At 35.3% G+C, this 25,686-nt stretch overlaps 2 protein-coding genes across 3 annotated transcripts in view; one reads left to right on the top strand and one right to left on the bottom strand.

Annotated features, from left to right (window-relative positions):
• The window catches only part of LOC145666730 (uncharacterized), a 334,294-nt gene extending 321,499 nt beyond the window's left edge, over positions 1-12,795 (top strand). For both annotated transcript variants that reach the window (XM_081734260.1, XM_081734261.1), the window contains 2 exons: positions 517-668; positions 6,225-12,795. In XM_081734260.1, the coding sequence (XP_081590386.1) occupies positions 517-668; positions 6,225-6,350 (278 nt within the window). In that variant the 3' untranslated portion in view covers positions 6,351-12,795. The remainder of the gene's footprint in view (positions 1-516; positions 669-6,224) is intronic.
• Positions 12,796-17,712: 4,917 nt separating this feature from the next.
• On the bottom strand, positions 17,713-18,249 carry LOC145666142 (uncharacterized). The gene has a single exon (XM_081733227.1). The coding sequence runs from the start codon at positions 18,247-18,249 to the stop codon at positions 17,713-17,715; it is 537 nt and encodes a 178-aa protein (XP_081589353.1).
• Between the last annotated feature and the right edge of the window lie 7,437 nt (positions 18,250-25,686).

Raw genomic sequence — 25,686 nt, 5'->3', positions numbered from 1 at the left:
AAACTAAATTCGTAATAAACATTTATTTTTATTCCAGTTTTGAAAAAAAAAAATGGTTAATGATTGAGTTCTGATAACTACCTTCACGTTTGTTTTCTATGTTTGCACTTTGTGACTTTTAATTTCTTGTTAATATTTTGTTTGTAATTGAAAACAAATCTTTACCATTAGTATATATGGAGTGTACAGAGCACAAGGGAATCAAGTCCAGTCTCCAAATTTGTGAGAAAAAGAGAGAATGCTTAATTACGTGGAAAAATTAACTTTTTTTTAACATTATAAGAGTTATTTACAATGTCTGGGCATGAATCTGTTATGTTCTGAAGGAGCTTAAGGTAGAAATTTTAAAGATAAAATGAGTCTAAAGTGACCAAAAGTAAACTTGATTCCATTTGTGTGTTGAACGCGTCACTTGTGAAAGACGTAACTGTTTTATATTCCATACTGTATAATAAAATGTATCAATGTTCTATACATTTAGCGATTTTTTAAAAAATAATTTTCATTTACTTCCAGGGGAAAATGGCTTATTTGTCGTTCGTCCATCATCGCAATCACAAAATCCTCTTACGCTGACTTTATGGTTTAACAACAGAGTTTATAATATTGGCATAAGACATCGCTCAGATGGAAGATTTGCGCTGGGAACACAAAAGGCTAATGAACAGGTCTGTTAAAGTGCTTATAATATGTTCTTTGTCTAGTTCTTAAGGATATAAGTGTAACACATCTAATTTTTTAAGGAGATTATCTTGTTGATTGCGTCCATCCTGTGTGTTATATAACATGGTCAAAAAGGCCATAGAGTAACTTGTTTGAAACTGTTCGGGAAAACTATAGACTCTGTCAATCAGGTAAGTGTTACAGTTATCTCCTTAAAAAGTAGATTTAAAACGTTCAATTACTTGTCTTGAAATAAATATTTCATCTAAGTTTGACATATTGTTCATATTTACTTGATATAGACTGTTAACAAGCATACTGAAGTACGTGTATAAGAACGTTTATTAGCATTGACTAGTACTTTTGTACGTATATGCATTTTATCTTTCTCGCTATGCTTTCTCTCCTTTCCCTGCTCTCTTTCTCTCTCTCTCTCTCTCTCTGTCTCTCTCGTTTTGCACGTTATAATGAAGAATTAAGATAGTTAAAAACGTTATTTATTATTCTATCCTTATTATTTACTTTACTGCCACGTTACGAGTCTAAAAATCAAAACAAAATACAAATAATATTGATCAGTTTTGTGGAGAAGGGAGAGTACCATAAAGAGAATTGTGACTCATTTGAAACAGAGTTCTCAAGCTTCAGCTTCAGAAGTGAAATTTTCTGTTTCCCAAAGTGAGTGGAATTTAAAGAGGTGAAAATGGAGACGGAAATAAGCAGAAAAATGATTCTTACATGAGTTAAGTACTTGCAATGCAAAGTTCGAAATTTACATAGAATTGTTAAATATTGCCACAACCACAGCACCGCTTACTGCATCTTATACATCTGTTCACGCTCAAAGAAATGTTTAAGGCCTCAAGAAAGCATTACCAGAAACACTGAAACAAGATTTACAATTGCTGTCTTCTTCTTGATAAACCACCACTTTGATTGTAATGGATATACACCTTATATAGCATTCACTATGCAGGTTTGCAAGACGAGATAGCATTACAAATAAAAAATGTTTTATGTTCTTCAAATCATTATTCCTTCTACGAAATGCCTAGCAACGGGAGGCGAAATCCTTAGTTTCCAAAGGATCTTAGTTGAGAGCAGCTAGCTTATGTCCATGATAGAATAAGATATAGCGATCTGGATACGCGAAGATATCAGCAAAGCGTAAAAATGTGACATTGTGTAATAATAAATTTTTAATAAGGTCCTTGCTGAAGTAAGTTTTGACGAAGATTTACCTAATCGATTCCTCAAAGATCAGTAGTTCACAACAGAATTGGAGATACTACTGTAGATTGTTCACCAGATATTACCAAGAAGTAGATATAATTTATATTATTTTATGTACAGTACACACACACATACACACAGAGAGAGAGAGAGAGAGAGAGAGAGAGAGAGAGAGAGAGAGAGAGAGAAAGAAAGAAAGAAAGAAAGAAAGAAAGAGAGCATACATATAAAAATATGCCAATATGACAGTCATACATATAAATAGTGATGCCGTGCATTTTTAAACCGAGCGATTCTTCCTCTCACTAATTTCAACACCAAACTATAAGAATAATCCTCTAATCTCTAACAACACACATGCAGTGCTATTTTAAAACCTGAGTGTTTCTAATAAATATTCAGGAAGATCTGTTTATATGATTGCAGAGAACGCACTCCTTTATTATTAGCCCATTCCACCTGCAGTCAAAATAGTCGATTGGAAGTTGTCAAAATAAACGACAAAATTATATTTCATATGAAAGTTTATCATAGAATTGTTATGAATAGCTTCGGGGGAGGGAGAATGTGAGTCCTGGTGTTTGATTGACTTCAACTGTAAGTGTGGGAATTACATAAACACCTGAATAAACACATATGTTGTGTTGAAAATAAATAACATTTACGACAGTTACCATAGATTTTTTTTTTTTTTTTTTTTAACGCGGAGAGGGGGAATGGACGTTCACTCTCTTGTTCTCTGTTGATTTACATTCCAAAGTGTAGAAATGATTATGAAGCTTCAAAAGTATATGCCATATTCCACGAAAATCTAACATTTTTACGAAAATTACCTTGGATCATATTATAATATCCGAACCATGTGATACTAGTAAAGAAATAAGCAGACTACACTCCGCCAGCTGTCACATGATTCCGAAGAAGGAGACTTCATCTACAACAATGCCACTACCGAGATTCAACAAGGGACCCCGAAGATCTACCTTTAAAAGAGGAGCAGCGAACACCTCGGCGTCAGTCTGCTTTTAGATTGACCGTACCTATTCTCGAGTTAACGAAAGCTGGCTTCTGACAGTACGAGAAAGCATGTGGTGTGTTGAAGGCATTGTTGGTAAAAACTCTGGAACTACAGAAGTAGCAGCTTCAACGACAAACTTAGGACGGTTAATAATTCATTCTATAATCGTAACAGTATGCCGGGAAGAATGATTTCTAAATAAAAACAATAATAGTACTTGGAACAATGACGTATACTAGGGGTAAGGTTCGGGATTTAAACCTCTTGAGGAAGGCACTATGAAAAAATAAACATTCTATATTAGTATCCACAATATATAATATACAAAAATCATGCCTGTCCTGAAAGGATAGGAAATTGATTGCTTCCTTCCCTTCCTTCGTTCATGAATCTACAGGAAAAATTAATAATAGATTACTAAACTTAGTTTTACATTTGTACACAAAATCCGGAATTTCTGCCGTACCATCTGTTCTCCATTATCAGTGTTGCTTCTCCTTGTCTGCTTGTTCGATTAGGACGTTCTTTCTTTTTCTTCATGCTTTCAATCCTTTCTCTTCCTTCTTAAGTGTTCCTTTTCTTCTGCCTATGTTCTATTTCACTATTGCCACTGCCTTTCTCCTTGTTCTTTTTCTCTTATTTCCATAATGGCCTGTTCTACTGAAAACATTACCTCCTCCTTTTATCTTTTCCTCCTTCACTGTATATTTATAGCGTAGTTCTAGACACTTCTGGTTGTTCTGTTAATTGTATCTTCCCTATTACTACTATACTCTGTTTGTACTTCTTGTTCCTCGTTCCATCGTAACCTCTTTTGCTTGTCTTTCAGTCTCTGTCTCTCTTTTTCCTCAAATTTCTGTTTCCAATCATCCAAGCTTCTTACTACTTCTCCTCTCACAAATATAAGTAGTTTATCTTCAATGTGCATTCTCGCTTTCTTCGTCACTTTTTCACTGCTTTCTGCTTCTTTGGTTCTTCTTCGTATTGTGTCGTAAAGGAGCTATTTCTCTGCTTTTTGAATCAAGTTCTTGTATCTCAGATTGATACACTACTCCCTATCTACAGTCCTTTTGACGCAGTATTCTCTTCCAAACACTTTCTTAAAAATATTATCTCCTGTCTTTTAGATGTCTCCTTCCTTCTTTTGTTCTTCCACTTATCCACTGTCCTTTTCAGGAGCAGAGGCATTTCAACTCGTATCGTGTTCATTATAGTTTTGGAAATATTCCACAGTATTAATAAAACAAAACTATCCAAACCACAAATATACGAGGGTGATTCAGATACCTCCAAGGTGATATCTTTATTTATGTATGACAGATAGCACCGATACATGTATCAGTGGAAAGCTTGCAATGTCAGCTACAAATAGTGGCATAATTTTTTAACATAGTCCCCATTACGGGCAACACGCTTGCGCCAATGCGAAACAAGGTTTTTTTATGCCGTGGCAAAGAATTATCGTGCCTGCTAGCGACACCATTGCCGAATTGCTGCATCCACCTCCGTGTCACAACTGTAGCGTTGGCCCTTAAGGTGATCTTTAAGTTTGGGGAAAGAGCCAAAAGTCACAGGGCGCAAAATCCGGACTATAGGCAGAATGAGACAGAATGACAACAATACTTTGTCAGCAGATGGGACAATTTTGAACTTTTTGGCGGAGGAGAGGGCGTGTGGAGGTACTCTATCGACTGACGCTTCGTTTCCGTGTCGTAATGGTGTATCCACGAGTCGTCGCCAGCGATGAATGTTCTTTGCGCACAACCTTCCACAGTTAGGAATTCAATGATAGTCCACTGTTTCAACTGAACGTCACCACTGGATGCCGTGGGTTGCTCCATTAGTTAGGAATGAGAAGAGATAGGAAGGTGAAACAAGTGACATTCTATAGCTTAAACATCAGTGCATTAATGATAAACAGTTCAGAATGTTTTCAGTACTATTAGCCAAGTAGTGGGCTTGAATACATACTTTCTGAATCGTCCTCGTATATTAATAACATTCGTGTAATAGTTTCGTCAGGGTAACATCCTCTTCATCAAACACGCTATGAAAGACCAATCTAAGAGTAACAAATATACACAGAAAATGAAAGGAGTGCATGCCCACACTTCCCAGAGCCAATCAAGTTTTCCTTCCACTTTTTACATCCATCTGTACAAAACGTACAATTTTTAATTAGATGCAAAATGTAAATTTTTGATTAGGTGCTTGTCACATACTTTTCCAAATAATTCGCATACCTCTTCTGAATTTGGATTGTTGTTCATGATACATGCTCGTGAAATACATTTGAAAATGTTTCTAATGCTTACCATTTCTATTGAATGGAAGATTCACTGCTTCTCAGTTGTGAGGTGTTTCTAAAGTAGCGGTACAAACTTTCGAAGGTAGTTTTATAAAGTAAATAGAAAAGGAAAGGAAATTTTAAAAAATACAGATAGAAAAGAGTTTGTTTACCGAAGAGTACAAAAGTCATTCAGGAGAATGATGACATCTGAATGCGATAGTAAATCATAAGTAGCGATATTAAATCTATGGGTAAACGAAAATTTCTTTACAAATCTGTAAATAAATAAATTGCAGATTAAACTTTTATTCTTTAACTGTCAAAAAAACATTTTGTGTATCGAATATCGATTGTTATTTGTCTTTTTGTGATATATGTGTATATACAGACTGCGGAAAAACACCACATTCAAACTCCAGGAGGCGACTATTTATATCAAATGAAAGAAAAAAAAAACTTCTAATAAACACGAACCGCAAAACGCCTTCTTTCATAACTATAAACCATCGAAAATACGAAAAAAACGCTTTTTTAAAATGCCCTAGCTTGAAAACTGTGGGTCGAATTGCAAGAGGGTCAAAAAAATTACACTGAAACTAATATGTGTTCTATCTACATATCCATGTTTCGAAATCCTGCCATATTAGCGCAGCGAATTGTATAGTGGAACTTAGGATACGTGAATATTTTTAAGCACTAATTGATTATTCATTTCACCGTTACCAAACGATCGTAAAACATAGATATTAAGGTAGAGCGTATTTATGTAAGTCTTTGACTCGCTTGCGATAGGCCCCATAGTTTCAGGCTAGGGCGTTTAAAAAAAATGACTTTTCGCATTTTCAGCAGTTTATAACTGAAAGGACTATTTTTCGGTCAACTTTATTAGATTTTTTTTTTTCTCGTTCGTTAAACAAGAAATCACATCCCGTAGTTTGATTATGTCGTTTTAACGCAACCTGTGTATTTGAAAAGCTTAACTTCAGTATTTTTGCTAATAAAATTATATTTATTTTACAGAGTTTCACTTCAGTGGAGGAAATGATAGCCACTTACCACAAAGAACAGTTAGTGTTATACAGTTGTGGTGAGAAAACAGGTAGAACTGTACTAACTAATACACCACGAAAAGAAGCAGTGCCGTAAAACCTTTGTTTAATGACTGATTATTGGTGTCGCTTGATAAAGCATATACCAGAACTGTGAACAAATAATAGCTTTTGATCAAACAGTCATCCATATTCCACTGTTTATGGATTTCAAAATGGTATTCTGTGCTATGAATTGTACGTTAATAAATCATATAAAGCTGTGATATTGTATAGTAGCTATTTTAGATATATATGTAATAGCGAAGTATCAAATTTCCAAATCCATCTTTTATTACATTATTATTTGTAGTACTTACGTGGTTATTGATTTTAATGGTGTTGCCTATCTTAATTCATACACAAGTCCTTACATTTGTTATTTTACAAGTTAGTAGTCATTTATTCTGTTTAGGCATTTACGATATATAGAAGTGATGTTGGTAAGTTAATAAAACTGTATTTTATTTTAGTTCTCATTGTATTAGCTCACACTTACTACAAATCGAAGACTAAAATTCTGCAAATCGACGAAACCTACTTAAGCTTATCGTTCAAAATATATAAATACAAGTATATGTTTTGGTCTTTTCAAGATTTATTTAAACTATTTTGAAGAACTGCCACTGCCCTAAAAGCTTTATCAATTAGCTGATTTGTTGATATTCTAAGGAAGCTGGTGGGTGGTTAAAACAGGTTGAAGAACGTACGTTATCATATATAACTTCAAAATCTTCTAACTGCTTCTGTCTACACCCAGAATAATGTGACTAATTTGTGTCTAATGTATTGTAATCTCAGATAGTGTTTGACTTTCCTGTGTTTACAAATGGACTCCTTCATGCCCACAAGGCTAGAATTTTCGCTATCAGTGTGGATATTCTTAGGTTCAGATCCAGTAATAGGTTCCATTCTTTATAACTGCAGTGTTTTGTTAGGATATAAAGTAAAATCATAAATCATACGTGCTCAAGAAGGAGAAGGGTGTAGTGTACTTCGTATTAAGAACATGCACATGTAGTGAAGCTGCTTTTGATTAAGTTAATAAACTGTAGTGAAGCTGCTTTTGATTAAGTTAATAAACTGCTTTTCTCTATCACTGGGCAAATTGTGCAAAACAATATTCCCAAGACAACTGGTAGAAGTGAAAAGGATTTCTGCTTAAGCAACTGATTGTTGAGAAAGATTTTGCTGTTATTTAAAATCTATACCTAGAAAGTTGGAACAATTCATTATGTATAACAAAATTGAGTGAGACCAAAATGGCATATTTGGTGTGGATATACAAATAGCCTTTCTTGTCTTTTTTTACCGAACCTTTATCAATTAGTTTTAGCAGTAGTTTTCAACGTTGTTGAAGCTGCTACTAGGTATTTAAACACAGAACAAACAAAGGTCATACGTTCGTAGGGAAAAACTTGGCCATATGAACCTTGAAGGAACTGTATATAACGTCAAATTTATTGTTATTTGTGAATATGTTGTTTACGATTATTCATTAGAACAAAATGGCAGTTAATATTTGGTGTTGATGTAAGATTAAAGTTATAATACTTGTTGATTTTGGATTATTGTTATTTTCTAACATCGATAATAAATAGGAAACAAGCCAGTTCACTATAATGAAGTAGGACAGTGACATTACATCTGTTGGTGATATGAAATTACTTACCAAAAGAGCGTTTAACATTTCCCGCAAGCGCAGAACGTGTTTACTTTGAGCAGCTAGTAAACAAAAAATAAAGATAAAAAAATCACCGCGACCTGACGGTTCGAAAGGTATTACACGTGTTGAGATTTTTATTAAGAAAATCTAATGAAACAAATTGGCATCACTTGTATTCACTCTTTGAAATTCATTGTCGTCTGGTTCGTGAATAATAATCTAATATAGTTTAATGGTTAAACTTCGCTGATATGTATCCTATTTTTTTAAAAATTATGTTTCAGCTAGATCCACGTTCTTAACATCATTCGTAACCTGTAATCGAATTCGCGGAGATGTTATTCACATTGACGCTCGCCTTGCTTGTTCATGAAGGTATAATATTACGTTTAATCTTTTAGAGATGCAGTACATTCTATCATAAGCCGTTGGAAAGGTGAGAAAATAAAGAGTAGAATTTGAATTAATAAGGAATTATTTCACCAATGAGATGAAACTGAATGGCTGTTCAGCAACCGGACTGGATAGTGTAGTTGTTAACGCACCGATACGGTAACCCGGAGACAAGGGTTCAAATCTCGGCCCACTAGAGCGTTTTTCACTTTTGTGAAAATTTTGCATAATTTATATTTTTCATGATTAGAACTACGTAGGTTGATCACTTAATATTATATCTAGAATGCACTATATTATTCTGAAACAGTTTGAGAGGTTATTTGGGTATTTCGTGTTAAAGAATCAGCAGAAATAAGAATTGTTTTTCTTTTGTTAATGGATCAGTAATTCTTGTAGACACTCACTTTCCCAGTGATATTTATTAACATATTATTTCTTTTCAATCAATAATACTTAAACACATAGGCATATAAGTAATACATTTAGAGAAAAAGTATTACCGTGTTTTACAGACTGTAAGACGCACCTTAATTTTTAAGCAATTTCTTTTTAAATCGTAACATTTTTACCATTTTTATTGTTAGATTACAAAGCCAGACTTAAAAAAAAAAAAAAATAGTTTATAAAACCGAACTAATCTTTAAAATCCTTGTTTCCAGTTTTTCGCAGAGATTACGATCTGTATATTCTAGACTGTGGTTCTGGGTTTGTGATTGCGGTGCGGGAGGGAGACAGTGTTAGCAAGCTTGTGAATCCCCGCAACTCATGTTCGTCGCATTGGTGCACTGCTACTGTCAGTTGAATCCAAAGTTGCCAGGTAGAGAGAAGTTTCCCGCGACATCGAATATATGGCCATTTTTAAGACAGGCGGGTATTTCAAATCAAACACTGGACATTTTAAATTTAATTTCGAGTATAACACGGACCTGAATTTTGGAGGCAATTTTTCGAAGAAAAAAGGGCGTATTATAGTCCGTAAAACACGGTATACATTTAGTTTGTGTGGTCAGAACTACTCAAAGAATGTAATCGTTAATGTGTTGTAAATTGTGTTGTGTGGACGCATTTTTTCATTTTCATTCCAAATATGTGTTATTATCGTGTTCGTAGATGTATACATTTCTGGAATTATTATTTTTTTCCTAGTAAGAAACATATACACACACCCAAATCAATTTCCTGAAGAGAGTTTATGGGACCATTTTATATTTATTTCAGCAGGAAGTATCACTCATTGTAAAATTAAAATATAAATTGAAAGAAAACTTAAACGTAATATTTCGAACACTATTTAAAAAAAAAAATGGTTGCATTGGGTTAATTATATGTCTTTAAATACATATTTATAAACTTGGGATACTAAAGTAAACTTTAGTTTTTAAATGTCATTTCTAGTTTCCTTTCTATAGTGATTTATTGATTGTAGAATAATGGTTGACATGATTTGAAAGGTTTAATTACTGTTGTACTATTAAAATATGTGCGGTAATGCATTGAATGATATTTTTTTTTTTTTTTTTTTTTTGAGTGGAATTAACAATTTCTTGCAAATTCTTTTTTATTTTAATAAGCTTTCGAAATTATTCATAGGTAACAATATCACGTTTGAAAAAATAATTTGCGTGTATTTTTATAAATAAATTTTTCATTGTGGTTAGCTTTAGTGTTATGTAGACGTTGATGTAACTTTTGAAATATATCATTTTTTTAGATTCGCTATTATAGTGTTTAATATTGTTGCGAATTGAATTGAAATTCGTATCAAACTCGTAAATGGTGCTTAATATTGAGTATTATCAGCAACGCAAATCTGTCTTCAACCTTGGGGAGGGGGGTGTAAGACTGTTTTTATATATATATATATATATATATATATATATATATATATATATATATATATATATATATATATATATATATATATATATATATATATATATATATATATATGAAGACGTAGGGGGAAAATGATAACCCTCAAAATCGTGAAAAACGAGTGAAACAGCCTATGCTGCTTGACGCCGGTGGATCTGTTATCCCTCGAAGAGTTACCGAGTTTTGGCAACAGATGACAGAGATATGGCCAATTGCTTACAGGTTTCTCAATAGTATCACTATACGTACCCAAACATTTAAAGTCTTGTATCTCAAAATCATGTCTGTGTGGGAAATCATTATTTTCCTCCGAGGTCTTCATATATCTCGCGATGTAAAAAATATTTATGAAGTTGAAAAACAATACTGTGGAGGATTTGGGGAGCAGAGTTGTCTTCAGCATTGGGAGGTGGGCAGATTTGAGGCTTATTCTGGGGGAGGGGGGAGATGAAATTCATATTGCGGTAGATGAATCTGATTTCTGGGGTGAACCTCTTGTATATTATATATAAGGCGATGTAAATGAAGTGGCAGTCGGACACAAATCATCATATTTCTCCCCCTCACGCCCAAAAAAATCAAATCGAATTATTGGGGGGACAGTTCCTCCCAGTTCCAAGATTGAGGAAGACATGTCGCCCTCATCCCCCGGGATTTGCGCCAGTGAGTATTATTTAAATCATATGTCACTGAAGAAATAAGAATTGTAGAAAGGTGTGTTATTTATGGATTTGTATATGCGCTGACAACCGATGTTTTGTTTAGCGTAAATTTTAAAGTTGAAACAGAACCAGTAAAACATTCTCTTACTGCATCTGGAAGTGGAGATTTCGTAAAATTGGTAAGGTATTAACAAGGGATCAAAATAACAGTTTAATAATATATTCTTGTACAATGAGGAGAAAGATTCTTAGTCCATTAACTTCAGTGAGAGTATAAATTTCCATGTCCAGTCGATTTATTGATAAAAAACATTCTATGTATCATAAGTTTATGTGCCTCAATAACCATTGTTCGTACGACTGTAAAACAAGATTGAATGTTTATGAAAAAGGTGAAATCCGACATTACTATATCTGGGAAACTTATCCTCCACAACTTCAAATGATAACTAAGAGGTTTTAAAGTGTGTTCCTGATATGGTGTCTTCCATTTCTAATATTTTCTCTGAATACAGTGATTGTACTGTTAAATATACTTACATTTAAAATATTGTGTTCGTAATTTGAAATTGAGTGGAAAAGTAGGTTAAGTTCAAAACTGACGTTTTTGCGTATTTACGAATATTGTTTCAGTTTAATTTTGAAGGATGTATAGATGAGAAGTCTGAAGGTGGCAATTATAATTCATATGAAAGGAATGTAGTTCTAAATATTTGTTTTCCTGTTCAGTTTTGGTAACAGTAGAAAGTTTTTTTTTTTTTTTTTTTTTTCCTTTCTTTGAGAAATAACTAGATTTTTCTGTGTCGGAATCTTTGTTACTATTGTAGTTGGACTAAACGTGTAGTTTGCCTTTTTTGCGATGTTCGATATTTCACCGTGCTTATTCATGTTTGTTTCTACGAAACAATAAAAACAATTCCCTGTTGGCTACTTGCTCAATCTGTGGAACAATGTAGATATTATGTAACCTTGTTTTCTACTCTTGAGTTTGCTATTTGTGTAAGTTTAACATTTTTTGTGGAACCGAAAGTGGCCTATGAGTTTCACTTATTAAGCTTTAATGTAAATTATACATGATTTCCATGTGTTGGATATTAGTCCTTGAAAAGAACATTAAGTAAATACTTTGTGGAATTCTGAATAAACTTGGGAGTAATTCAGAACTCCCGTAGATATGTGTAATGAGTTTTAGGTTTCTGTAGCTACTTCTGGGCATCAATTCCTTTTTATCTCGGTTTCCTAGATAATCCTTAATTTTTGTAAACACACAGGCAAAATTACTTTCGATTTTTTCGACTTATGTGTATTTGATGGATAACGTTATATAACATAGTTACATGAGTGTTTTAAAGACGTGGTAATTAAGTAGTGAATATGAATATATTGCCCAGTGAACATTGCGTTGGCGTTTTATAATAGAGAGTTGGGTAGTCTCACAATACTTTGAATAATGGATTAAATGAAATATCAGTCGTAATCGCTTATAACGAAATGTGTCAATTTTGCACAACTATATAACGGAAATTGACTAGAAATAGTTACTTTCTCGTACGAAGATTAATCAACTTCGTATTTCTTGTCATCGACGTAGATATTCCAAAGACAAATGTTTTAAGAGTATTTTTTTTAAACTTTAATACATAAAAAAGTAAAAATGGTTATTGAAGAAATATAGTTGATCTCTGAAGTATTTTTTAAAAAAATATGCATTTTCTGTTGCATTTCGTTCTGTGTATTTGTAATGATTGTTTATATAATATTGGAAATGTATAAGCATTAATTAGATATAAAGCTCAATAGGTTCTCATATGTGTAAGTATTTTTCATTTACGCTATGTTATAAATATGTACATATATTTGTGTATATTTAAAGATTTGAACTATAAAAATATTATAAATTCTGAGAGATTATTATTATTTTATTTTTATTTACTCTTTTTTTTATTTATGATGTCTAGTTTCCATAAAGTATGATGGTGTGCGCAAATCAAACAACATAAAAACATTAGGGAATCAGAACAGGGCTAGGAAGGAATGCTAAAGAAGATGAGGAAAGGGAGAGTATCCAAAAAGGAAAGTACCGAGGAAAGAATATATACGTATATAGGAAGTTTATAACGAATTACAAATGAGAACCGACAAAGCCAGAGGAATATGAAGCAGATAATCCTATAATCTTGGAATAGGAGAGATATAACATTTCTCTAAACATTATGCATATGTAGGTGTATCGTCACAAATTACATACATCACACACATTATGTAAGAACAGAATATTATTAGTATGATATAATTATTGCTTCTATTATTTATTATCGCTGGATTAAATCAAGACTATAAATGATCTCATGTGCTTTAAATATTATAAGTTCGATTGTAGAAGTGGAAGTTCAGCCCTAATACAACAGCAGAGAAAACACTTGCTGTTGCATTAGAATGAGAAATGAAATGAAATCTTTCAGTTTAACGTCTCATAATTATGTCCGTTAGGCTAAAGGAGAAGGATGATCAAGGCAAGTCAATAATGATGGAAAAATGGTGGGATGAGAATGTGGAAGGAAACGGAAGTACCCTGCGCACCGTGTAGAAAACTCACGGACCACACGGTGCGATGTTGTCCACCACAAACTTACTTGGCCTTGGATCGAACCTGGTACCCCACGCACCAGAGTTAAGCACTCTACTGCTGACCCACCTTGTTGTTCCCTGTATTGACATGAGATACGAAGGAATTCTATATAACATGTTTAATGTTATAGTTTTTCGTACAACTGATATTGATGATTATTGACAGATAGTAACAGCAGCACAAATTACCACCAAATTGGAAATTGGAAGGTATTAAATACGTGGTGCATGCAGTACATTAAATATGTATATTATGACAGGGTTCATACTGACTTGAAAGTCAGGGAAATTGCTATATTTCACAGAAGAATTTAGAAATTTAGGACTTAGATTTCTGGGCTTTCGGCATCTAAGGCCATTTAACCCGTTACATTTTGAGAGATGACGTCCCTCGGCGAGTACACTGTCCAGGGAAAGGGAAGGAAGCGGCCTGGGACCTATAAGTTAGGTACCACCCCGGCATTTGCCTGGTGTGGACGAGGAAAACCCAGGAAAACTTCATTCAGGGTGGCTGGCCTGAAAAAGAGTTTTACACGTTTTCAACCGAGTGTCCCCACCGGGAATCTAATCCGAAACTGCTCGCACCGATGGCAAGAGCGTTAGCGACTACGCTACGCGGGGCCACATATTTCACAGGAGTCATAGAAGGTTCAATCAGAGTTCACGAAAGTATTCATAGTTTCTATTACTCAAGCGATATTAATAATTAGTCATAGTTACTAGACTTTGCTTTTGGGTACATAGTTCAGAACTCAAAAGCTTACCTTAAACTACCAACTATCGCTCGTGTTTAGGACATCATTCTTCACGATATTTCAGTTGGAACCATTAGTAAAATGTGGTGCAAGCCGGAATCTATTTAAGATCACGGTATCCTGTAAATATACAAAACTTGTAAATAGAAAAAATCAGCACCAAGTTTTCTATGGTTCACTTCTGTCAATTTAATTTATCACTTGTGAGGTTTTATGCAAATAAACCTATTGCCTTAATTTCTTCAACTACTTCCTTATGGCCAACCGCTGTTAGTTGCTTAAATCTGTTTTAGGGCTTGCAAAATTGTAAAATAAATATAATTTACCCCTTGTGCACTCAGAGCTCTAACAGTGTCAATTGAGTCAGTCTTTATGTTTAAAAACTCCTATGTACAATATCCACATTTGCAAAAAATAAATAAATAAGACAAAAATGTATTGTTAACTATTTATTACGTGTTCCACCGATGATTCAGGTTCCCACTGTCCAACTGCAGTGTTGGTCTTTTTCTTCTGATGAAGAACCAAAAACATTTCTATCAATGTTGTTTGAGTACAAATATAAGACTTCGACTCTGTCTAGTTCATGACCCGTTACTTGTAGATGTTTTGACAATACTGGTGTAGAAAGCTCTTTACATCTTATATCCCTTATATGGTTCCTAATCCTCGTTTTGATCCTTTTGTCATGTCTATGTACTGTTTGTCGTAAGTGCAATAGACTGCGGATGGGCAGGTATTTTACGCAGGCCATTGCGCTTACGACAAACGCCACATAGGCTGTGATAAACTTATTTGTGCATTATTTTTGTGTGCCCAGCTCAGATAATTTTATAATCATTTTATATTAAATGCTGCTATTTCTTCGCGCATAGCGTAACTATTCGTTGTATGTTCTCATAACATGTATATCAGCAGTAAAGCAGACGATAGCAGTCGACGGCCTTGGCCACCGCCAGCAGCCAATCAGTCCTACCTGTACTTATATCAACCTGGTAGGTGGGACTCACGTGAGCAGCAGGGACAAAGGAGATGCATGACGTAATCAGCACTTGGGCGCCGGAAGCGAAACTGAAGGAAGCAGCTTATCCAACGCTGCTCATAATAGTTCAGAACACTTTTTTTTTTAATGAATATCTCAGTGCTAGTTTGATCAGGTATCGTTGCTTCATGCAGCTTCGATGTGTCATGCATGGTGTAATTGTTTTATGTTCTCTTTCAGTTCAATTGATGCTGAAGCTTTATTCTATTTACAAGTTTAAAGTTGTTGTTTGAATCTTTGCCTGTGTGTTGTAAGCGGTGAAAGAAGCTATTACTTTAGTGATAACTTGTTTCTTCGTTAACGCTCGGGCGAAATATTCGATCAACGACTATCTAAAGTAATGCTTACTCTATCTGGATTTCTATCCTATGGAGTAAACATCACAAGGCATGACCAAAAGAATCAAAACGAGGATTAGGAACCATATAGCGGATACGAGATGTGAACAACTCCCCACATCAGGACTGTCGAGACATCTACAAGTAACAGAGTCGAAGTCTTATACTTGTGTTAAAACAACGTTGATAGAAATGTTTTTGAATGTTTCTTCACCAGAACAAAAATACCTAGACTGAAATTGGACAGCAGTAGCCTGGATCATCGGTAGGATACGTTTTTGTCGTATTTATTTTTTCAAGTGAATATTGTACCTAGGAGTTTTGAACAGACAAAGAACATAGTTTTTACACAGGCAATAAACATCAGTATTGATACGGTAATATTGATCTTCATGTGTGTGTAAGTCATAACTCGAAAAGACGTATGGAAGAAAAGGAAATTACAATGACGGAAAACGTTGTTGCCCACATAACTGAACACCTCAAAGGATCAATAGAGATGCAAAAAGAAGATAAAAGAGATGTAAAAAGTTAATTATCTTTAGGCCAAATTATGATATATATATGTTTACTTGGTTATGTTTGAATGTATTCAGAATTCCAAGATATTATGCTAATCTATAATTATTAGTTGGTACCAATGTTCTATTGTAATCTAAATACAGGAAGTATGACTCATAGTAAGTATGTACAGTAAGAAAGTAAGCTTATACTGTAAAATTATGTAAGCGCATGAGAGGATGGTTCTACTTAACAAAACATCGGTTACTTATAGGAAATTCCAAAACATGAGAGCCTTCTCTCACACCACTACCAAAAGGGGAACCCAACCCTTGTTGGGACGGTGATTGGTGCCAGATATCCGATGTCATTAAGTACAAGAAGAAACAAGAAAGAAAAAAGAAGGAAAACAACTGAAAAATAAAAACATAATGCTATTACTTTTTGTGATAGTTTGAACATAGCATTATTGTTGTAATTATTATTATTATTCAGGAGTGTCCCCAGGCGGGTTTTAGGTGCTGGTTGCACCCATAAGTTTATTATTTTATTTTTGAAAGACAAAATATTTCATTGAAAATAGCACAATCGAGTTTTAATTATACATTAATGATGCCTTTAAGAACGTTACCTATAAAGGAGAACTTAGCATGAATAACCTTTTTAAACTAATTTATTGTCATAGCCAACACTGCATTCTCTTTTATTTGAAAGAGCAAAATTGTAGAGGGAGGCATAAGCAAATCTAGATTGATTTTGTACAGAAAGAAATTGGCACTGGCTGCCAAGTTAAATAGCCTCCTATTATTTGGGATGCAAATCAGTATGGGTACGCTTATCCTTATTTTTCCTTTTTCTGGGGGTGGAATCCTCTACTACTTATTTTGGGAGTAATGATAAATTTAGGGAATGATTGCGCCCAAGCACTTGGGGGATGGGTATCACCACACCTATTATTAGTATTAGTGGCTAGAAGCTACTATTAGTATTACTAATCTCCCTGGAGATATAGCCTATGAATGTATGGCCAGCCAGCCAACTTTTAGTGGGTAATGTCAGTACATGACTTCCATAGCCTTTCTTTCTTTATCTCTAAACCAGTTTTTTTGTAATTAAAGGCCTTCCACTTGTCTCAAAATGTGAAGTCAATAACTAAAATTGTGGCTTGAAATCAAAGTCAGAACCACGAATATGATAAACATGTGCAATAACCATTGTATTATTACTACTATTGTCTTACTACTTTTACTACTACTTACAATAACAATAATTATTATTTCAACACTAATATATGTGTGATCAAAATATAGTAAACTCTTACCTTTCTTGTTTATGAGCTATCATTATCACTCTCATCTTCTGAAGAATCTGTTACTTGTACACATATTTCAATCTTTTCATCAAAAATAGATTGAAAGTTTTCGTAGCTTCGTTCAATGCTTTCTACATGTTTGATATAAGTTATCCCCTTTACGGGCGTAACTTGGATACAGAACTCCTTAAGAAGCTGTATTATTTCCCCTCACTGGTCTTTTCCTTAAATTTTGAGACGTAACCCTACCCTTCAGCTCTTGACCACACCATTTCGATGGGGTTGAGGACGCAATGATAGGGTGGTAAATGTAGCACAATATGCCCATATTTTGCAGCTAATTCGTCCACCGCATATTTCCTTTTTCTGTCGGTAACAGAAGTGTTCTCTTCTATAACTTCAAGGAGAACGAAAATTATAGGAACAGGATTAGGAATTAGGATATTATGCAAAATCATATAGTTAAGAATTTGACTTTTCTTCCAGGAAGAGATTGATTTTGGATTGAGAACACGACTGTGATACGGGGCATTGTCCATAACAATTACAGATAGTGTTTCAGGGCGTTTCAATAGTTTCTTCTCAAACCAATTCTGAGAGATACCTGCATTCATGTTATTATGGTAATCTTCTGGAGTATCAGCCATTGCTTTATGAGTTACTAGAAGCGCATCGTCAATAAAACCTGAACGCCCCCTGCAATGTAGAATAACAATTCTATCACCTTTATTCCCAGGACTCGTTACAGCGCAATTGTCCGAATCGTCTGTGCAGTTCTTCATCCGACAGGAGTTACTATCAAACCACGTTTCATCGAGGTACACACCTGCATAACCCTGAGCACGATGATTATTGATACTATGCAGGTATCTGTATCGCCATGCAATTATATGTGGTGATTCACTACGAATACATTTTTCACCGAGGATTTATACTTAAAACCCATACTTCGTAGCAGACGATAAACAGTGCGCTGGTGCGGAAATCTATTCAGTGTCAGCTGCCTTAAGTCTCATTGCTTCAATTAGCGCTTCCGTTGTAGGAGATTTGCCTTATAAAATTCAAAAAGTGTTCGTCGCAACAAATCACGAGTGAAATCATCAATTTTGTTGAATTGAAGTTTCTGTTTTACAATTTTCTTTTTAGTTGGTGTCGAATAGCTTTTCACATAAATTTTCCCAGAAATTCTTTTTATAGTACTTATACTAACACCAGTTGCCTGCGTTAATAACAGTTTTTTGAACTTACGACACCACCATTATCGATGACACTTCGTAAAAAAAATATTCACATTTTTCACTAATATCATCGTTTGCTTACGCAACTTAGCTCCCCTCCCAACTACAACATTATCTTCTTTCGTCGGAGTTTTTGGCGAAGAAGGCCCGGCCTCCGGTACGAGTGTTATTGTTTAACCATGGTCGGAAAAATACTGACATTGTAGCGAATTATAACCGAACACACTAACTCAAAAGTGATTAAAGACAAAGAAATCAAGGGAAAAGAGGACATTTGGCAATTTCTTTTTCTGTTTCTAACCGAGGGTGCCTCTTGTTTTCTTGAGATTTATGGCCTGTTGACAAGGATCAGACCCATGTGGGTAATCTGTGAATTCCAGGAACCAGGGTTCTCCTGATCTGAAACCATCTGTACCAATATATCCTCCCGTGGGAAAACTAAATATTCTCCGAACGTATTTGAAAAACAAGCTAGTTCCGTCAGGTATTTATCTGGCTCAGTGTGAATATGACTCTTCATATATAGGTCAAACCAAATGTAATATTAATACCCGAATTAAAGAACACATTAGACAGTCAAAAAAGTCACGAGAAGAAGGTATATCGGAATTGTCAGTTCACCTAAAACAACACATATACAATATAAAACGGGTTAATGTGATAGATTCAGGAAAACGAAAAGAGAAATAACGGGAGATAAAAGGATCGTTCTTTATTCATAAATATAAACCAGCTTTAAATTTGGATTCCGGCAACATTGATAAATCTGACTACCTACCTTTGATGTATATTTTGGAACTGGCAATAGTGACGTAGCATAGACGCCGCGCTTCTTTCAACTCAGCTCGTTCTTTCTTTCGTCCATTGTGCTCTGCTTGTTTTTAGTATCCATCTCTCATATTATATTTATGTGGTGGTATGTATTCCTTTTTCCATACCATAATTATGTCATCCTTTTTTATTCTTGTTACCTTACCAGTGAAGACGGAACTAACTTGTTGTGCAAACTCAGATACTTTTGAAGAATATTTAGGTTTCCCACGGTAAGTAACCAGTTATTTTTGTTAATAAGCTTACACTATTTAAAAATAAAATAAAATAAAATAAAATGGAGAGCGTTGAATGGCTATTGGTAAGGGTGGAGGAAAAGCTAGGGAAATAAATATCAGAATTTCAGATAAGAAACAGGAGCCATAGATAAGAAACAGGAGGCTAACCTACGTATATCTTTATAAGTGCTCGGGTAAAACTTCGGGACTTCTCACGAACAGTTAGTTGTAGATTATTATTAATTATTATATCTCATACTTATCTGATTCATACTAGCTTTGCTATATTCAATAACTTACACTAAAATACAAATGCTGAGCAATGCAATGTTTTATTATAATTATTTTCAGGTACTTATATTCACATACACGACTCTCACAGGAACATTTTTAAAATATAGACGAACGTAGTAGCAAAAAATGAATATTTAGGATCTATAGCTCATTGGAAATGCGTCGAAGTCGACGCAAAGAGGATCATAATTCGAATCGGGGAAAAGAACTTAGAGTAATTACTGATTTGTACTTAGTATTTTGAAACATTGGTACCAACGCACTGATGAATGTGATCCTGTTTACAGCTTCTAATTCATCGTTGTTCATTGTAGAATGTCTCGAGAATTTCCTCCTTTGCTTCAATGCTAATCCTTTCGTCACAACTACTTCACACTTACTGGTAAATTAATGGAATATAAGGATCAAAGTTTCACTTGGTGTTTCAAAACAACACCGACAACATTTGGGAGTAGATTTCTGACATTAAGATAAGACAAAAAGTATAGACAACCTGAGTGTACAGAAGTTTCCTTTCGGAGTTACAGGCTGCCGAAAACATAAAAAAAAATGAACTTTAAAGATCCATAGCTCAAATACTATTGGACCTACCGTAGTCGGGTCAAGACTTCACAAAAGAAATAATATGTGCGCTTTCCAAAAATACATATTTCAGAATCCGGCGATACTTCCACAACAATGTTTATGGAGGGGGTTTGGCTACGAGCATATAATCTGAAGTATATATGTAAAGGTAACCAAGAAAGTTCTGTCACTTTTTCACCCACCACCTTCGAACATCGATATGTCACCTAAGATGTACCTGGAAGATCAAAAATAGTCCCTATCAGCATCGACGACCTTCTGCCAACGTTCTGGAAGGCCATGGATTCCATCGCGATAGAACTTGGTAAGCCGTGAAGCGAAGAAGATATCAAGTGCAATTTGCACACCTACTAGGGATTTGAACTGACGTCCTCTCAGGTGATTGTCCAAGGAATGGAACAGATGATAATAGTACGGTGCAATGTCCGGGGAGTATAGCGGATGCAATAGTGTTTCCCATCCAAGCGTAGAATGTTTTTCCAGGTCATCTTAGCCATGTAGGACTTAGCATTGTCCTGTAACAGGAGGACACCTTTGCGATTCAGAAGTGCTGGCTCCAGAGTTTTGAGTTTCTCTTGAACACGGCTCAACTGCTGACAGTACACAGTTATATTGATGCTCTGATAGCGATAGCGGTTCCCGATGCACGATGCCGCGAACAGTCCACCAAACACACCTTCTGTTGCAGTGCTGATTTCGGTTGTTTTGAAACCGGTTCGTGGGATGCTAACCAATGATGACGCCGCCGTGGAGCTTCGTTCAGGACACACTTCTCATCACATGTCAACACCTGTCCAGAAATGGCTCCTTCCTCAGAGTGGAGTTCCCATGTTCACTTTGTCCTTACGCAAGTTCACGGTGTAACTGAACTGTCACAACCAGGTAGTATGTTGGATATACCCACCTCCATTCGCATTTAACTCACGGTGTGAGGTCCAATTAAACAAAGACCTCCACAAAAAGTGACAGAGCTTTCTTGGTGTATATATACAAATACACTGTACCTTGATTTGCAATTTCGTTCTCAAAATATATGTCGCTTCTACAAATCAACAGCGGACTATTGTCCCGAAATGACATATTTGTACGTCAAGTTGATCTATATTTTTTCCACGTTTAATTATTATTATTTCTGAATACATATACACATACAGGGTGCAACCTTCATCTTGATCCTTTATAAATTTTAAAATACTAGATGAAATTCAACGAAATTTTGAACATGCAAATAGCGACAGGGAGACATTTTTTGACGTATTCTGTCATACCTCCCGATTAAAAGTGTTGCCAACTCAAAGTTTATTTTTTTCAAATACCACTACGTCATGTTATTAACTATCTAATTAACTCTATGCCCTATGAAACCCGGAGGTTCATTGCCGTGTTTACAAAAGCTCTCCATTGACTTCCCTATGCCATAAGCGTCGGTGGATCACCGATGGGCAATACCGACATCTCGCCGAAAATTAGCCCCTCAGCGACGATCCGCGGCGACCCCACTTCTGTTTCGAAAATTATACCACCAGCGTTAGATACGCGACGAAACGCCAATGAACCACAAAATTGTTTTCTAAAAATATGTTAAATCGCATTATGCGTGATTTGTTTACATGAAGATGAGTGTAAAAAACACTAGAAAAAGATTTTAAAAATGTACTGGAAGGTGGGCGCGAACCAGCAATCTTGACTTTTAATTCGATTGATTTTAAATCCCAGTAGTGGAGATGATTACGAAGGCTCAAGAAATATGCGCCAAGTTTTTTTTTTTTTTTTTTTTTTTTTTTAAATCCCAAGTACTGAGGATCGTGCGAAAGCCTCAAAGAAATGTACATATATTATAACGAAATTGAATATTTTTTTCGAAACTTTTTGCGAACTTTTTCTTTTTAAAAAATGTGGGGATGGATAATTCAAGCATCTTTTTTTTTTTTTTTTTAATAAAATTTTCGTGGAACATATTTCCTAAATTTGGAGAGGGATCAACTCTTTCATTATTGTTGGGTTTTAATACCAAGCTGTTGAGATAATCGGAAGCCTCTTGAAAAACTGTACAATATGTGTTGTTGGAATCGATTATTTTTGCTACATTGTTCTCTAAAATTGTTTATATGCAAATATTCAAACTTGCAACATGGGATTGGTTTTACCTTCTTGACCTCTTTATTCTTCCTGGATTGTTACTCAAACAACAGAGTTATTTCTGCATGCTGAAGGAAAGCACATACCAAGCTTTGTTGAAAATCGGATTAAGTTTTACCAGAGGTATCGTGCAACTGACTGATGGACAGAAAAAAAAATACCAATCGAGTAGAATGGTAAAGGTTTGTTCACGCTTGGTTCAATTGGAATGGTGTGTAGTTAAAAGCTAATCTTCCATACCTTGAGACATCAAACCACTAAGACAAAAAAGGGAATCCTTTGTCACCCTGCTTGTATGCGCATTGGCATTGTCAATGTCTCCTGGTAGATCATGACTAACAAACACAGACTATAGTGCGTCCAGTAAGAGAACGTCTCTGACAGCTCGCAGTGACATTGCTACTACTCGCGTGTCAAGGTTTTTTCGGTGCAACTGTAGTTGCAATTTAATTAATGGTATAAGACATCGTGATCGTGGTTGGTAACACTGGTATCAAAGTAGGGGCTGCAATGTCCCACCGCATGTGGTAAGAAACGTCAGAGACCATCTCTTGTTGGCCGTGCTATAACCACATCCAACACATGTTTAATGGGCGATATGCCAGTCGATCGTTTAGACCAAGAAAGCAGCAGTGCTCTTCGTTCCATGAAGAAGGTTTACACTTTTTAGGATATGTGCGACCGCGCATTGTTCTGTTGAAATGTAGCGTTTGGAGTTATCTGAAGGAAGGATATGTCCTCGAAAGCTAGAACTTTCCTAATATGTCTGTCATTAATGAGATTGTTTTTAATGAGTAGCAGTTGAGATCGCATATTATGCTCAATGGCGCACGATACAGTCACTCTGCCGTTCCGCCGGTTTGATTCTCGACAATGTCCACTGACAAATTGCGCTGACCACTGTAGAATCTAATGCACGTGCGGCTATCACTGTAGAATAGGTTAAAGAGAACTCACACGAAAACACCACTGTCCGTCTTCCGCACACGAGCAACGGTTTTCACGTGCCCATTGTAACCTGCGGAGATTGTAGTTTTGGGTCAATGAAAGCCGATGTAAGGGCATGGATGCCACCAATCGTCGCTCAGAAGATGTTGCATCATCGACACAGATAAGTCCATACCCATTAGAGTTCTCCACCGTCGAGCTAATGCTATGGACGATGTTATAGTACAGTCCGTTGTGGACATGCAAACAATAAGATGCCTGTCATTCTGTTGTATGGTCACATTATGCAGTCCACTTCTCACTCGTTGCTCCATACGATTCTTTTCTGTCCACTACCTCTACACATTCATCACTGTCGTAACGACATGTCTTATATACTCAACAGTTTCGTGGTATGAGAAGTCTCCTTTCTGTAGGCTGTCCATGCAGTGGCGTACGCAAGAAAAGGATTTTCGGGTTTTAGCCCCACTTGAATAAGATTTATGCAAAAATAATAATTTACCTTATTAAGATGTATATTCAAACACTAGAAATGATATAAAATTGAGATCTTGAACTCTTTGAAAACTTTCTGTGTGTGCCGCCGTCCGTGTGTCCTCGTCCGAAGGTAGTTCTGTGTTTATACTGCGCCATGTAATGTCAAAAAGACAAAGTAGCGCTCTCCCATCGTTTCCTGGTCGCTTGTCCACCCTTCATTACCTAAAGTTCTACCTAAATATTCATCTCGCTCTAATGCTCTGTGCATCGAACTGAGGGCGCTGGTGGTCCCACACATGCATCATCTGCCTTACAAATCATTTGAGTTTTCGCACAATCTATATAAAATGCTTTATTTCCTTACATAATTTTTATTCACATAGATCAGATAGTAACTTTATTTAAACCCTAACTTTTGTAATAATATTTCTCTTGGAAAGTAATGCAATGTATTTTTCGGTTAGTTCAGAATTGACCGTAGTGGAATGTGAAGTGTATATCCTAGCAATAAACAGTCATGTTAATAAATATTGCTAATGCGATATTAGGTGTTAACTGTGCAGGTAATTTACCGGAGTACACTATCGTAATTATTTAATTGTAACTTATAAACTGGGTTGTTTTAATTTAATTATTTCAAAATAGGACAGAGCCTTTCTATCATCAGTATTTGTTTTATACATAACGAAGTCCTTGAATAAATTTATAAATAGGGTTTGGGGTTTGAGGTGGTGCTTGAAATGGTCGCAAAGTGTGGGATTCATTAAAACCTTAAGAAAATTAACATAGTGAATAGTACCGAAGAACTTCTCAATAATATCACTACAGTAAGAGATCTCGTGTCCAGTTAAAGAGCAATACCAAAACAACGGCATTTTGTATTCTTTATCGATTCGCTTCGGCAGGAACGTCCAGAAGGAACGCTTCACGCAATAGCTTACTCTGAACGGCCCATTGGCAAAGAGAGATAACATGATTTCTCTAGTACACTACGTGGCCGAAATTCGCACCAACAAACTTCATTCGCAAGTAGTTCAACGTATGCCACAGTACTGAGTTTACACAAAGACATTTTAAAAATCCTCGTTTATATGATGCTGCTATGGTTACTCTCGCAAAACGCGAGAGAAATGCCCTCACACTTAAATTAAAACTTGAATTGTTGGAAAAAAAAATGGAGAGAGGAGTCATCAGATCGAAATTGATACAGGAACATAAAATTGAAGGCGATATAGTATATATCCATTAAAATCCAGTATCGTATATAATATATCTAATTATCCGGCAAAATTTTGTGTCCAGAAACGCCAAGTCACGTTGTTGTCAGTTACTAAAGATCTTATTGTAATAATAATAAACAAATCATAAAATTTCCTCCTTGATCCTTTTAAGAAGTATTCTCTTATACTCCAGCCAACTGTTGTATAGAAGAAATTAAATGTAGATCGTTCCTTTAAATATGTACATACATTTCACTTTTGTATGAGCG

Source organism: Thermobia domestica, chromosome 12, assembly GCF_964235325.1.
Source record: "Thermobia domestica chromosome 12, izTheDome1.hap1.1, whole genome shotgun sequence".
In the NCBI taxonomy this organism is placed as follows: domain Eukaryota; kingdom Metazoa; phylum Arthropoda; class Insecta; order Zygentoma; family Lepismatidae; genus Thermobia; species Thermobia domestica.
Note: the sequence above shows the minus strand (reverse complement) of the source record. Positions and strands in the feature narration are given on the sequence as shown.

Bases quoted from the DNA above. Each gene is read 5' to 3' on its own strand.
- LOC145666142 (XM_081733227.1), bottom strand. From the start codon at position 18,249: ATGAAGAACTGCACAGACGATTCGGACAATTGCGCTGTAACGAGTCCT.